The 13,837-nt window shown below is 34.8% G+C and overlaps 4 protein-coding genes across 4 annotated transcripts; 3 read left to right on the top strand and 1 right to left on the bottom strand.

The window, feature by feature from the left end:
* Nucleotides 1-1,345: 1,345 nt before the first annotated feature.
* Nucleotides 1,346-1,991, bottom strand: LOC110011311. Its single transcript, XM_020691272.1, has one exon. It carries the CDS (start codon nt 1,906-1,908, stop codon nt 1,507-1,509), a length of 402 nt encoding a protein of 133 aa, XP_020546931.1. The 5' UTR covers nt 1,909-1,991; the 3' UTR covers nt 1,346-1,506.
* Nucleotides 1,992-3,344: 1,353 nt separating this feature from the next.
* Nucleotides 3,345-5,774, top strand: LOC105179229 (probable calcium-binding protein CML13). The gene is made up of 2 exons (XM_011102830.2): nt 3,345-3,866; nt 5,324-5,774. The coding sequence occupies exon 1, from the start codon at nt 3,419-3,421 to the stop codon at nt 3,860-3,862; it is 444 nt and encodes a 147-aa protein (XP_011101132.1). The 5' UTR covers nt 3,345-3,418; the 3' UTR covers nt 3,863-3,866; nt 5,324-5,774.
* An 849-nt stretch (nt 5,775-6,623) lies between these two features.
* On the top strand, nt 6,624-8,504 carry LOC105179228 (40S ribosomal protein S13-like). The gene is made up of 5 exons (XM_011102829.2): nt 6,624-6,781; nt 6,894-6,966; nt 7,088-7,226; nt 7,320-7,506; nt 8,261-8,504. The coding sequence occupies exons 1-5, from the start codon at nt 6,759-6,761 to the stop codon at nt 8,292-8,294; spliced, it is 456 nt and encodes a 151-aa protein (XP_011101131.1). The 5' UTR covers nt 6,624-6,758; the 3' UTR covers nt 8,295-8,504.
* Nucleotides 8,505-10,107: 1,603 nt separating this feature from the next.
* Nucleotides 10,108-12,208, top strand: LOC105179227 (40S ribosomal protein S20-2). Its single transcript, XM_011102827.2, has 4 exons — nt 10,108-10,235; nt 10,355-10,489; nt 11,282-11,395; nt 11,766-12,208. The coding sequence occupies exons 2-4, from the start codon at nt 10,378-10,380 to the stop codon at nt 11,906-11,908; spliced, it is 369 nt and encodes a 122-aa protein (XP_011101129.1). The 5' UTR covers nt 10,108-10,235; nt 10,355-10,377; the 3' UTR covers nt 11,909-12,208.
* Nucleotides 12,209-13,837: the final 1,629 nt, after the last annotated feature.

The raw sequence follows: 13,837 nt of genomic DNA, 5'->3' as shown, positions 1-13,837 counted from the left end.
AGGCTTACTTCTTCCTGACCTAAGGATGTTGTGACAGAGTAGAGCATGTTTTGATTGTTTGACCCAAAGTTGCCCTTGTTTAGGTGCTGAGTTAGGACATATTTGCTTGTAGGATTCTCATGTTGTCTGTATCAAACTTCTCTCTGGCCTAAGATGGAGTCTTTCTATGTGTGAAACTCGAATTCTTATTTTTCGATTATAGTTGAAACATTCACGAGTTTGTGATACTTGGTCTAGAATTTGTTTGCTTTCGACTCGTTGGATATAATATATTGATGTCGGGCATATTTTTTTAGTTCGGCTCAACTAGATTTGATGATAAAAGGAGGAGTTTGAAAAGAGTAAACGGGATTCATGTTTGCTCCATTTAAAGAAAAGGGATATGACTGTATGTGGTGTTCATTTGTAATTTTTAGAAATTGAAGGACCTTTTTATAATAAAGCGGATCTCAAAGGACTGCCTGCCTGCGAAGCTCATGTGCAATTGTGCATCGCAATCTGTGTACTGGAGCACGCGTCGCTACCTTTTATTACTTTACTAAATTGTTTGGAGGCATCGCCAACTCCTCAACCTTCACATCCAAGGATAAAACTACGTATCTGCTCCTAAAAGCTTCTTTTTACCACATTTTATTTTTTAATTTAATTTCTATTACATTTTTTTTATTGTATTTAACGTACATGAGTTTTTTTTATTTTGATGCAAAAACTTACGAGTATTCTTTGAAATCTGTACTAGAACAACAGAGAATATTGCCCCCTGTAATCCCACTTCAACTTATTTCAAAGTTGGATTTGCAAAAATTGGGTTAGAATATAATTTTAGACCAAACTATAAAATGATTGATACGTATCCTTCAGTTTTATTACATACTAAGTCCGAAATGAAAAATCATATAATTTCTGTATCCAAATTATAGAAAATAACATAGTGGTATCAGATTTTTACATGATAATCTTCATCTCTTTGCTCTCCTTGAGAAACGGAAACTCTTGCTACTGGATAACACATGGGATTTTTTTAGCAGCATGCAAGAGACCATCTGATTAGGACAAACAAATTAACGATTACAACAAATTTATTACATTTGAATTTTTAGATCCATCTAAATAAGCCCTTTTGGCTCCTCTTTATTCTCATCCATGTGTATCTATTCCAAATAGCATCCTTTGACAATTAAAATTTATAATTTGATTCTGTAATTCAAAAATTATGTCAATTTTTAGTTATTTTAGTAATTTAACCTAAAAATGCCACGTCTTCAACCATGTCAACATTTATATCGAGCTTCCTACAAATTTGTAGTTTCTCTAACATAAACCAGACTCTTCTCTTCTATCAATATTCATTAATTCTCAATTACATGAGGTAACAAGAACAAGAAAACTCTTGTAATATACACTATGTGCCAGTCTTTTAACTTAAACTTTATAACGTCAAGAGAGACATCCGACACCAAACTCAAATTTTCCCCGCACGTCCACCGTTGAAATCACAACGGCATGTCATTGGCCTAAAGCATACGATCTCACTTTTTCAGCCCTCCATCCCTTGTTAATTTTCTCAATAAACTCTTCAACTCTTCTCTTCAGATCACCATCATCATCATCAACATCGTCATCGGCATTGTCCAGCCGGCTCGGCCTCATCGTCTCATTGTCTACCATCGTTACGCTCACAGATGACAACTCCTTTGCCCCCTCAACCAGTACAACACTCTGCTCAGACAAAGAAACTGAAGTCTTATTGAAATTTTCTTGGTTTTCATCCACTTCATTGAACTGGGAACTTGGCTTTGATGAGCTGCCAACAAGTAGTACAGCAATGATGAGATTGCAGAAGCAGAAGACCATGAGGGAGTTTGAAGCAGCTATGCTGATCAACTCAAATATTGTTGAGTCCAGCATTAGTGTTCCTTTTCCTTAGTGGGAATATTTCAAGATTTTTGTGGAGCTTGTTTTAGTAGAGTGGTGGATGGAGAATGCAGTTATAAAGGCTTTGCTTAGAAAAACAAAAAGTGTATTGGGGAAGCTGCTTTTGCAGCACATCTCAAAAGGGCTTGTTGATGAGGTGTGTTGTGAAAGCTCTCCTAACACAAATATGATTGTTCATTTTTTGTCAATTGATTAATCAAAGTCTTTGCAACAACCCAAGAAGCCCATATGCCCATTTGTCATTTATTAGTTGGGTTAATTACACTTATATCCCCTCTTCTAAAAATAAAAAATTACACTTTTCTCTAAAAAAAAGTTTTGAAATTACACTTACACTTCTCTAAATAATTCTTCATTTAGAAAAATATTGATGTAATTATTTTATTTTGTACGTCATTTAACATTCTTATGTATATTCTTGTACTTATAAAGGGTTAAATGTGAGGGATAGTTACACTCCCATCCATCCCTTGAGGTTTGGTGTAATTATACGTAGACCTCTTATAGTTTGCGAAATTACATCTAGCACCCTTGAGGTTTACTTCCGTCTAATAAATAAATTCCAGCGTTAGTCAAAATTTATCGAATCTGCGGATATTAATATAAATTAACCGGTTCATAGATGCTATTACTTGCCTCTATATTATATTTTTGTATATTTCCATAATATTTTAAATGTCTTTAATTTTTGAATATTTTGATATCGAATTATTAGAAGTGAAAGTAATAACGTGCATAAATGCTGGTATAATATTAAATAGTCAATTAGTACAAAATAAAAAGATCTTAAGATTAGTAAAAGAATTTTAAAAACATGCACAAACTGTAAGTGAACCCGAATTCCAACCAATCCGTACCCATTAACGACCGGGTCAAACCCAAGCCACTTTATTGGACTCACAGCGGCAGCAGCACAGAGGCGGGTGTGTCAAAGTCCAGCAAAAACAGAATCGCACATTGGTAGTTTACATTATAAAAGCTCTTTTTATATAATGAAGAGAAGCAAGACAGTGCACGACCTTACTTGAACAGGATCTGTTCTATAGGCTCGTACCTCTGTATCCTTGAGTTCTAAGGAGACAGGAAACCAAGTCTGGTGGATGAACTATGGCTGCTCGACCAGAGCGTGATTAACAGCTCTGTGGCTCCGATTACTGGGCCATTAGGGCAGTAGAGGATCGTTCTCAGTTAGCTTCGGTTGGCTGGGATGGTCTTGCAGCTGTCTGACAGACTCAACTACAATCTTTTTACCCTGTTTTTGCATTTCAGCCCATCTCGAATGGGGCTACACAGAATTTGCAGGCCCAAACTTTCGTTAGTTTTCGCAAGTGACCCAGCACTTTCCCATGTTTGTATTCATGGCCCAGCTGTGCCTTTCCCAAGCAACAAAAACGTTATCAGATTTTTGTTTCTCAAAAAATAAGAACTGAGAAGGTACAGAAACTGAAAACCAGAAAAAAGGGGAACCCAGAAAAAGTCGGAAATGGGGAAAAATCTGAGCGACGATCAGGTGTCATCGATGAAGGAAGCCTTCACTTTGTTTGACACCGACGGAGACGGCAAGATTGCTCCGTCGGAGCTCGGAATCCTGATGCGTTCCCTCGGCGGAAACCCTACTCAAGCTCAGCTTAAGTCGATAATCGCTCAGGAGAGTCTCAATGCCCCCTTCGACTTCCCTAGGTTCCTCGACCTCATGTCCAAGCACTTGAAGCCGGAGCCCTTCGATCGCCAGCTCCGCGACGCGTTCAAGGTGCTCGACAAGGACGGTACTGGCTACGTCGTTGTATCGGACCTCAGGCACATCCTCACCAGCATTGGCGAGAAATTGGAGCCTGCGGAGTTTGATGAGTGGATCCGCGAAGTCGATGTTGGATCCGATGGCAAGATCCGGTACGAGGATTTCATCGCCCGCATGGTCGCCAAGTGAGAAGGTGATTTTTGAGGAAGTTGAGATATTATACAGTTGTAATTTCTCGCGAATGATTGCTATCTGTGCGGTTTCATGATGTTCTTGAGTTATTATCACATTATAGTGGATCTAGGAGTTATTAGTGGAAGTAGAAAGGGGAGGAGCATATAGCGTCTGCCTCTAATTGGTATATAATCGGGCAAGTCGTATGTTTTAGCTTAAGCCATGTGCGAATTTGCAGTTAACCTCTCTTTTATCATGTTTTGAGGAGTTTATTTGTTAGGCCATGGTTGGCATTTGATGTGCTCTTCTATGGATGTTCAGGCATTTCAAACTTGAAATTTGGCTCCTGTAAAGGAACTCTAGGTGTTTACTGTTTCTTGTACCTAAAACTTATTATACTTTTTGCAGTTCAAAGGTCTATCATTGATGTCCAGATATTTTTCCAGCTGCTTAAAATTCTTCATTTTAAACATACCTGTGTTGTTTCTTCCAAATAGACAAGCATTCGGAATAGATATCACATTTCTATACTTGGAGTTCTGTTGGCCTGGATGCCCTACTGAAATTGTTTTCTCATTGTGCAATCTGTTTATCTCAACTCTTGGATTATGTGCACCGCGATAAACAAGTAAATGGTTGTTTCTCTGTGAAACTCTCAGCTGACATATAGTGGTTTGACAGTGTTGTATCTAGTCTAAAACTCTGGCAACTAGTGAATTTGACGTTTCTATTCTACCTGCCAAGACATTATTGATCTCAAGTTGCTTATTCTCTCACTTGGTTAGCAAATAAGGGAGGGGAAAAAAGTTGTTGCACCTGTACGGTGAGGATGCAAGGAAGTATCAGACAATTTTCATAATGATATTATGTATAACAAACTGATAGTTCATGCTAGCGGTAGGAATCTGTGTTACAATGCCATGGTTCCAAAGGGAAATCTTAATCACTGTTGATGGATAATTTGGGCCAGAATGAGTATTGCATGCTGATCTTGGGATGAGCGAACAGTATTGGTGTGTATTGCCTACACCTTTAGATTTCCATTGCCAGTTGCAGAGACCAAACTAGATGTTGGTGTTTCCCATTTGATCAGCACATTTAGTAGAGATTTCTGAGGAAGGAAATAGTTTCTGTCCAAGTTCCTCTTTTGATGACAAAGAAAGTAGGGCTGGCTGTTATGTGGAAAGATTACGATGTTGCCTACTCATTTCTCATATCTTCTAGATAATCTTTAGTTATATGTAATGTGTAAAAAGCTTTGAAGAAAGTAGAGACTGGAAATTTTTAGGGGCTTGTTCGTCCTCTGTAATCAAAATATAAAGGTGGAACCGTGGAAGACCTTTTCTCTGGTTCTTTTCATGTCCTGTTCTTTATCCAGCCGCATAGTGCTTGGTATTCAGTTAGCTGTTTATAGTTGAGAGAATTTGCAATGCTTTATAGTCTGATGAAGGCAAAATTTGTGACTTCCACCTGCAGGTTATCCAGATACTCATTGTGTTATGTATTCACTTGAAGCAGGATTCTTGTTTTTTCTTCTTCAAGAGTAGTTTTTTATCTGGGATGCTGAAGCTTTTTCATTAGACTTCACGGTTCCGATATCATAGTCAGTATTGTCTGGGAGCTTGAGGCCTGTGTTTGGTTTCGATTTGGTACTTGTTGTTGTTTAGGTGTAATTTAGGAGTTGTTTGCTACAAAGCATTTTCGTTAGGCTTCACAGTTCCAATATCATAGTCAGTGTTTTCTGGAGCTTGAGGCTTGTGTTTGGTTTTGATTTTGTACTCATTGTTGTTTAGGTGTAATTTAGAAGTTGTCTGTTGTGTGAACGAGTTGTTCTCACGTTGAATCTGCATGTAAAGATGACTTGCCTCTCTAAGTCTAGAGAACGGTGATTCCTGTTTCATGATCTTTTATTCCATACTTAGTATTATTTTGGAGCTGGAGATAAGAAGGGTTGTGGCTGTCAATTGATTCTGCATAATAATGGTGTAGCAGTAACGTACCTTTATAGATCAGCCAATAATGCATCTGTGGGACTGCAACGCCCTGTCTCCAGCTTCCTCCACAAAGGCAATGGGGGTTTTTTGCGAAAAAATATGCTTTTTCAAAAGTGTGCTTAATTTTAGAAAAAGTGGATAAGAGATGAGATGTGAAAGTTGGTACTGTTTAAAAGTAATAATTATAAGTAGAAAAAAAATTAATGTGGAAGTATTTGGCAAAATTATTTAATTATCTTGGAGGTGGATAGATTTTAATTATAGTAGGTGCGGGGGATTTTTGAAACATACAAAAGTTAGATTTGATAAAAAAAAGTTATTAGAAAATTTAATTTATTTACAAAATGTCTTAAGTTGTAATAAATACATTTTCACCAACTTATAAATTTACTGTATTTTAGCTGAATTTTTTAAAAAAAAGTATTAAGCAAAAACTATATTCTCAAACATCTTCATTTAATTTAATTTAAACTATAACTTAAAAATCATTTAATTTAAGCTTTTTTGCTAACAGCCTCAATCGCTTGGATTTTATTTGCTTCGCTTTTAGATTATAGTTCAGACCAGTTCTAATTGAAGTACGCAAATTCCCATTTAATCACAATTTAATCATAACAATTTGAGAGGCTCAGTTGGCTCGAATAGCAGGGTTCAAATGCAAGGTTGGGGCCCATTCGATTGGGCCTCGCTTCGTAAATTTGGGCTTAATGGACCTATTATTGGCCCACATTCAAATTTGGTAATTAGGCCGGACCAGAAGAAAACCCAACAGAAATTTTTCGTCTCTACATTCAACAGCATATTAAAACCCTATCTATAATCGTCACACTAGTCTCAGGATCTAGGGTTTTTGGCCTTTGTTTACAGAATCAAGCGAATTTCATCGGTGAGAACAGAGTCCCGCCACCTCCGCCGTCATGGGTCGTATGCACAGCCGCGGGTACTCCCTCTCTCCGTCGTTATCTATAACCTGCAAATCACGTTTACATTTTGCGAAAAAGATTTCCGTGGCATCACATTTATTTTGGGCGTTTTATGTTATTTGATTTCAGTAAGGGTATTTCTGCTTCAGCCCTGCCTTACAAGAGGACTCCTCCCAGCTGGCTCAAAATCTCCTCTCAAGATGTAAATTTATCTAATCTGAACTTCACTTTTGTGCAAGCATTTGGATTCTTGCATTTGTATTGTATTTGACAGGATTTTAATCTGTTTTTTTCAATTCTTCTAAAAAATTCGAATCCACAAGGTTGAGGAGAATATATGTAAGTTTGCGAAGAGGGGCATGACACCATCACAAATCGGTGTCATTCTTCGTGATTCTCACGGTATTGCTCAGGTGAAGAGCGTTACTGGAAGCAAGATTCTGCGTATTCTCAAGGCTCACGGTATTACGAATTTCTACTATTGAATGTGAAATTTTATAGTGAATAAAATGTGTTTTCATTATGATTTGAGTTGTTTGGTTTTTTATGTGTTAGGCCTTGCACCGGAGATTCCGGAGGATCTTTACCACTTGATCAAGAAAGCAGTTGCAATCAGGAAGCATTTGGAGAGGAACAGGAAGGATAAAGATTCAAAGTTCAGGTTGATTTTGGTGGAGAGTAGGATTCACCGTTTGGCTCGATACTACAAGAAGACCAAGAAGCTCCCACCCGTCTGGAAATAGTAATGCTCTTCTTTGTTTTCTCCTTTTCTCCGCATCCTACTCGGTTTTTTTTGGTTTAACTTTGCTGTTTAATCTCTGACTTGCGAGGTAGAAACCTTCTGAATTGTGTTGCCTGGGTATTCTTATCTGGTGGATTTTGTTGTCTTGTCCCGTTTTGCTGCATGATGAATTTTTCCTAAAATTGTCAAATATGAATGCACTTAGGCTTGTGCCTTGAAATTTTTATTCACGAACACTATCAGTTGGACTGAATGACATGATTCGTGCCTTAGGTTGTATTAGGTAATAAAAGTTTATGTCAAAACTGCTGCTTCTACCGTGCTAGTCCCTGCTGCTTACATACATGGTTTAGGTTGGTAGAGAGTTATTCAAATAATACAATTTCATTGCTGTATTGAGGATAAGTTCAAGAGTGCTGATTCTAACAAGGTAGCATATTAGCTTCTAACATAATGGATTCTGTATCCTTAACAAACTTGGCAGATTTTAAATCTCCCTCCTGTTCTCTAAAAGGAGGCAAGTTATTGATGTCAAATTTCTTCCGTGTTACCAGTTAATAGTTTGTTGATTGCCGGAGTAGTTTTATGTTTTGTCAAGCTGCAATTGTTTCTTTTGAAATATCTTGGGTCGCCCATGTTAATTTTGGAGTCTTAGTATTGTCTATTCTGTTTCTTGTTGTTGTTGTTTGTCGCATAGATTTCTCTTTCATGTACATGTTATTCTTCAACTTGATGGAAAACTTTTTATTTGCAGCGAATCAACCACTGCCAGCACTCTAGTGGCTTAAGCTAAGATCAAGATGGGATATTTTTGGACTAGCAGCGTAGGTGGTGTAGCTGTGGTGATGCAATATCTTAGGAATCAAATATTGGCAAAAAATGTGTTGATTTACAATCTTTGTCCCTTTGTTTTACAAATTTACTGAAAAATGGATGGCAAAATTTGGATCTCATTTTTTGGCTACACTAGCTGCAATCCACCAACTTCAATTCTGCTATGTGGCTTTCATTGTTCAGACATGTGCTTTTAGCTGATTTGTGGATTCCTATGAAAACTATTGCTTGCGATATGTCAAGAAAAACTTCAATATAAATTTAAGATGTAGTGAAGTGCAAAATTATGTAGCAACCGAAGTTGAAAAAGGCACACATCTTATTGAATGCTAAAACATACCCCGAGAAGTACAATGGAAGTTTTGAATTTTCAAACATGGTTGAGATTTATGTATTTACAGTTACTCTTTTCTTTAGAAAATTTATGTACTTTGATTGTCTAACAATGGAATTCATTTTCCGTTTTTCTTTTTGTGCGGAGTAGAAACCAACATGCAATTTGGAAAATTACAAAATATTTAAAAATCTAGAGATAAATAATTAGGATTACAAAGAAAATTAATACCGAGATAAGGTTGTATTGATTTATGATACACTTCTCCATTCCTCAAAGGTGTCGAGTATTTTAATCATGTTTCTCTATATCTTTGTAGATCAAAGAAAACCATGAGCAAATTGATAGATGAGTTCATGCAAATAATATAATTAGTACACGAGTTTCGGTACAAATATCACATTGATATATGAATTTTTATAAATACAATAATTGATACTTGTTTTTTTACATAAAATTTAAATATATATATATATCTATAACATTTTACAATCACAAAGGTACCTTTTAATCTAACTTAATTTTTATGTCCGCTTCTTATGACCTAATATTATAGTCATAAATGATAAATGAATAATAAATTAGTTTAGAATATATGAATACTCATTCAGCAATTAAAATTAACATTTAATAGATTGCGTTGGCAGTGATGGTCTTAAAAATAAAAATTAACGATATTACTGAAAGTAAATTTTTTAATTTAATTTTAAATTAGTATGTTTTAAGAAAAAAAAAGTTACAGTAAAAGGTATACAAAAAATAATGAAAAGGCAAATTACTTTCACCCTGCTTTTCCTTATTTTATAATTTTGAGAAATTAATTATAATATCTAACTATTTATAAATACTTTTATTATTAAAAATAAATCATGTTATTCATTTAATCATAGAATATACCATGATAAAAAATTAATGAATACTTAAGACTAATGCTGATTCAAATCGCAAAAATTAGAGATTCTTTTTTTTAATTAAAGAATATATTCATCTTTATAAAATATAAGATAGATATAAGTATCTCTTCGATGTTAATGAAAAAATCAAATATCAATTAAAATTAAAGTATTCATGAAAACTTGTGTATCAATTTAATTTTTTATGAAAAATAATGGTATGAATTAGATCACTTGTAAAAGCTCACATGTCAAACTTAGATATCAAAATAATTTTTACTCGAGAAAATTTATATATAATTTCTATTTCAAAGAAAAGATGTATCATACTATCCGACTGTTCCACCACTTTGTTTAAAAGGCCAGACTTAAATTATTATTATTATTATATCTTTTAAATAGGAAGAAGTTTTATATTACATAACAAAAAGGGGGAAAGTAAAAAAAATATAAAGGGTCCGTCAGGGGGAAAAAAAAGTAATTGAGTATATTTTTGTAATTATGGTAAGTTCAGGGGAGGTAGAAGCAATTAACCAAAAAGAAAACCCTAGGCCTGGGTTTATAAACCCATCTAAAATACGCTGAGCTTCTGTTTTCTCTGAGAGGTCGTCGAAGCTCAGAAACTGCTTGGCTTTCCCAGCTCCGCCGCACTCTTCAATTTGCCTCCGGTAACAACTGCGTGCTCCGATGATGATATTTTTAAGCCCCCAAAATCTGTTTCTGAAGTTGCTGTTTGCCAAGGATTTTTTTTTGATTGACAGTGTGCTTTGTGTGTCTGTTTTTTCAGAGAGAAAAGCTGAGGGAAAAAGAATGGCGTACGCAGCTATGAAGCCGACGAAACCGGGGTTGGAGGAGCCCCAAGAGCAGATTCACAAGATCCGTATCACTTTGTCCTCCAAGAACGTCAAGAATCTCGAAAAAGGTGGACCCTTTTAATCTTAATACCGTTGGCTGCTCTAGTTATGTATTGATCTTTTTATGTTAATAGCCTTCTGATGATTAGAGGGTAGAGAAATTTCGGTTTGTTCTGATACGAATGCCACATTGAGGATGTTTTGCTGTTTTTTTCTAGCATTACTATGCTGTATGCGTTCGATTATAATCGCTATGAACATTACCTAGTTAGCTTGGATCGTGCAGATAAGGATTGTGCCTGTACTTCAACCATTGTATATTAATTCTTTTATCTGGTATACTTTGTTGATGCAGCTAAAATTGTTTTTTGTTTTTTCATTTCAAGACTGTGGATTAAGAATTTTATGCTACTGTCATCATCAATGTTGTAGTCTTACGTTTTTTATCATCCTCGTTTTGGTGTTTTGAGCTCGAAATTTTTGTTTTAAGTGATACAGAGTTTATCAATTTTGTTTACTGCACCTGTCTTGTATAAGAAAATGATTTATCTGAGTGTATGCCACCAACTTTACTTAGTTATATATGTAACAATGACCTATGGACAATGATCGTTAAGTGTACTTGTATAGGTAACGACCTAACGGACAATGATTGAGTATGTTTGATTCTGTCTTAGCTTATAGGGTGCGGGGATAAATTGCCCTGTTTAGTAGATGAAATTTTTAATCAGATGGAAGAAACTTACTACTGACTAGATATGTTCTGAGGTCTGTTTTTTGAAGATCAATTTTAGCCTTTCTGATTTTAGATCTCATTGTAATAGTTTGAGACATTGATGACTTGAAAATTTGGTTGACAGTTTGTGCTGACTTGGTACGTGGTGCCAAAGATAAGAGGCTCAGGGTAAAGGGACCAGTGAGAATGCCTACCAAGGTTCTTCACATCACCACTAGGAAGTCTCCATGTGGTGAAGGTATGAATCCTATCACTGGTGTAAAAGAATTCTTATATCATATTCTTGTGTGGAATTGCATCCAGTTGGACGGGCCCGGGTTCCTTATCTTTGAAAATATTTATTTAATTTATTTCCTATAGCAGGGATTTTATTGTTTAAAACCAACATGTTCTTATATCTTTGATCGGTGTAAAATCTTTGATTGTATCTTTCCACATAAGATAACTCAACCAAATATGTTTTTTTAGAATTTTTTTAATTTTTACTTTTGTGTTATGTTTGTGCATTGAGCTTCTTCATATTGTTCATGTGCTTAGTGGCTATCACATAGGCTTGGTGCTATTGATATATGGATTTAAATTTTGGTGTTGTGGAATTTGTTGTTTAGGAACTAATACCTGGGACAGATTTGAGCTCCGGGTTCACAAGCGAGTGATTGACCTTTTTAGTTCCCCAGATGTTGTGAAGCAGATTACTTCAATCACCATCGAACCTGGTGTGGAAGTTGAAGTTACCATTGCTGATTCCTAGACACCTACACCCATTGCATTTCCTTGTATTTCTTCATTTTGCTAGTCTAAGTTGAAGACTAATTTTTATGTGTTTTTGCCGGCCCTGTTAGAAGTCTGGAATTCCCGCCTCTGAGTAATGAACCGATGATTTGTAGCAAGGGTTGTGAAAAGACCATTCAAGAAAGGGAATGTAGGTATTTTGTTTATTTACTTACTCTTAATGCATAATACTTTCAAAAGTTGAGAACTGAACTTCCAACATATGTATGGTCCCTGGTCCATCATTCATGGGGTGTATTTCTGATTTATGTGTTTCACTTGGAGAATTTATGCTATGCTGTTAGCTGAACATATCCAAATTCTCATACAAAATTGGCTAACTGATCATCAATATAGCAGTAGTACAACATCAATGTGAGAGCTGTGATCGCCGGACTACTTTTCTCTTTATACAACTATAGATACAGTTTTAAGTGACTTGAAATAGAGATAGCAATAGAAATGGTGAGAAAGATAACTGATTTTACTGTTACTTTTTTCATCTTTTACCATAGAATGATTAATCTAAAAGGCTACAAAGAGAGTGGTAGCTTTAGGGGAGCTGGTGAAGGAATTACTGTCAAAATGAGTATGACGCCAAGAAAAAAGCCCAATGAAGATGGGCTTAAATGAGGCCTCGGCCCCAAAGTTGAGGTGGCTCCATATTCTTGGCCCAAGTTACTCCTATTTTTTGACATTCCAATGCTACAAGAAAGAATCCTTTTCTTTGTTGATATTTTTTCTTTTTCATTGGGAGTGAATGAATCAATACATTACAAACCTTAATTATAAGTTGCGATAATTACACTGTACTCCTCAAATATTTAATATAACTATATGGAATTTTCGTGTGATTTAAAAAATTATGTCTAATAGTTACTTTTAATCAATAAATAAATAAATAGATATCTCTATTAGTCAGTATTTAAAGAATTTATTGATATTAACAAAAAATTGAATAAAAATTCATATTTACTCTTGATTAATTTAATATTGACTTATTTCAAGTTGAATAATTTTTCTTTCTGATCAAACTACCCACATATATCTTTACACGTGTTAATGCATGTATAGAGTACATCTTCACCCTAACTTATATGGGTAGTTTGATCAAAAAAATATATATTTGACCTATAATAATTTTGTAATAAGCCGATTAGGAGTAGATTTTGATAATTTTATTAATGAATAGTTTTATTTGTTAGATGAGAATAAATTTCAAAACAGTTAGTGTAATTTTTTGTGATGTGATATAGGATGATGATTGATTGTTAATTTTGATGTGTATGATTGAGGTTTCTTTCGGTGATTAATGCTTTTGAAACCACTTTAGTGATCGATCATAGTTACACAATTAAGTTGCATCATTTCTTTTCCTTAAAGCCTAATTTGCTCCCTTTTCCCTAAATCATTTCATTTTAATTAAATAAGCTAAACTATATTCCAACTAAATAATTGCAATTTGAGCTTGCTTTTAATATATATATATATATATATATATATTATATAAAAGTTAAAAATTAAAAAAAAGGTAGAGATTACTGTTAATATTGAAATTTTAAAATAAATTACTAAATAAAAACCCAAAAAATTGGTTGACATTTGAATTCCAAATTAAGTGTCCATGACAATTTAAATGTGTTCAAACAAATTTGTTTAAGTGTTTATATTATATTAGAGTGTTATATATTTTTATGGATTCGAAATGAATATTATTTATTTTATTTTGAATTGGCTGATTTGATCTAAAATATGTTTAAATTTGGCCTATTTGGGGACGGATCCACGACAAAGTTTATGGTGTTCAAGCTCAAATTGTATGTCAAAGCCTACTCATATCTATCTTTATCTCCCAACAAATCATTCTATTCCATACCACACAAGACAAGACGTAAATTATAACACACAA

This window comes from Sesamum indicum, unplaced genomic scaffold (assembly GCF_000512975.1).
Source record: "Sesamum indicum cultivar Zhongzhi No. 13 unplaced genomic scaffold, S_indicum_v1.0 scaffold00128, whole genome shotgun sequence".
In the NCBI taxonomy this organism is placed as follows: Eukaryota; Viridiplantae; Streptophyta; class Magnoliopsida; order Lamiales; family Pedaliaceae; genus Sesamum; species Sesamum indicum.
This window is presented reverse-complemented; position numbering and strand designations above follow the sequence as displayed.

Coding starts and splice junctions, on each gene's coding strand:
- LOC105179227 (XM_011102827.2), top strand. CDS start 10,378: ATGGCGTACGCAGCTATGAAGCCGACGAAACCGGGGTTGGAGGAGCCC. Junction 10,490..11,281: donor CGTCAAGAATCTCGAAAAAG/GTGGACCCTTTT, acceptor TTTGGTTGACAG/TTTGTGCTGACTTGGTACGT. Junction 11,396..11,765: donor GAAGTCTCCATGTGGTGAAG/GTATGAATCCTA, acceptor TTTGTTGTTTAG/GAACTAATACCTGGGACAGA.
- LOC105179229 (XM_011102830.2), top strand. CDS start 3,419: ATGGGGAAAAATCTGAGCGACGATCAGGTGTCATCGATGAAGGAAGCC.
- LOC105179228 (XM_011102829.2), top strand. CDS start 6,759: ATGGGTCGTATGCACAGCCGCGG. Junction 6,782..6,893: donor GGTCGTATGCACAGCCGCGG/GTACTCCCTCTC, acceptor ATTTGATTTCAG/TAAGGGTATTTCTGCTTCAG. Junction 7,507..8,260: donor CTCCCACCCGTCTGGAAATA/GTAATGCTCTTC, acceptor TTTTATTTGCAG/CGAATCAACCACTGCCAGCA.
- LOC110011311 (XM_020691272.1), bottom strand. CDS start 1,908: ATGCTGGACTCAACAATATTTGAGTTGATCAGCATAGCTGCTTCAAAC.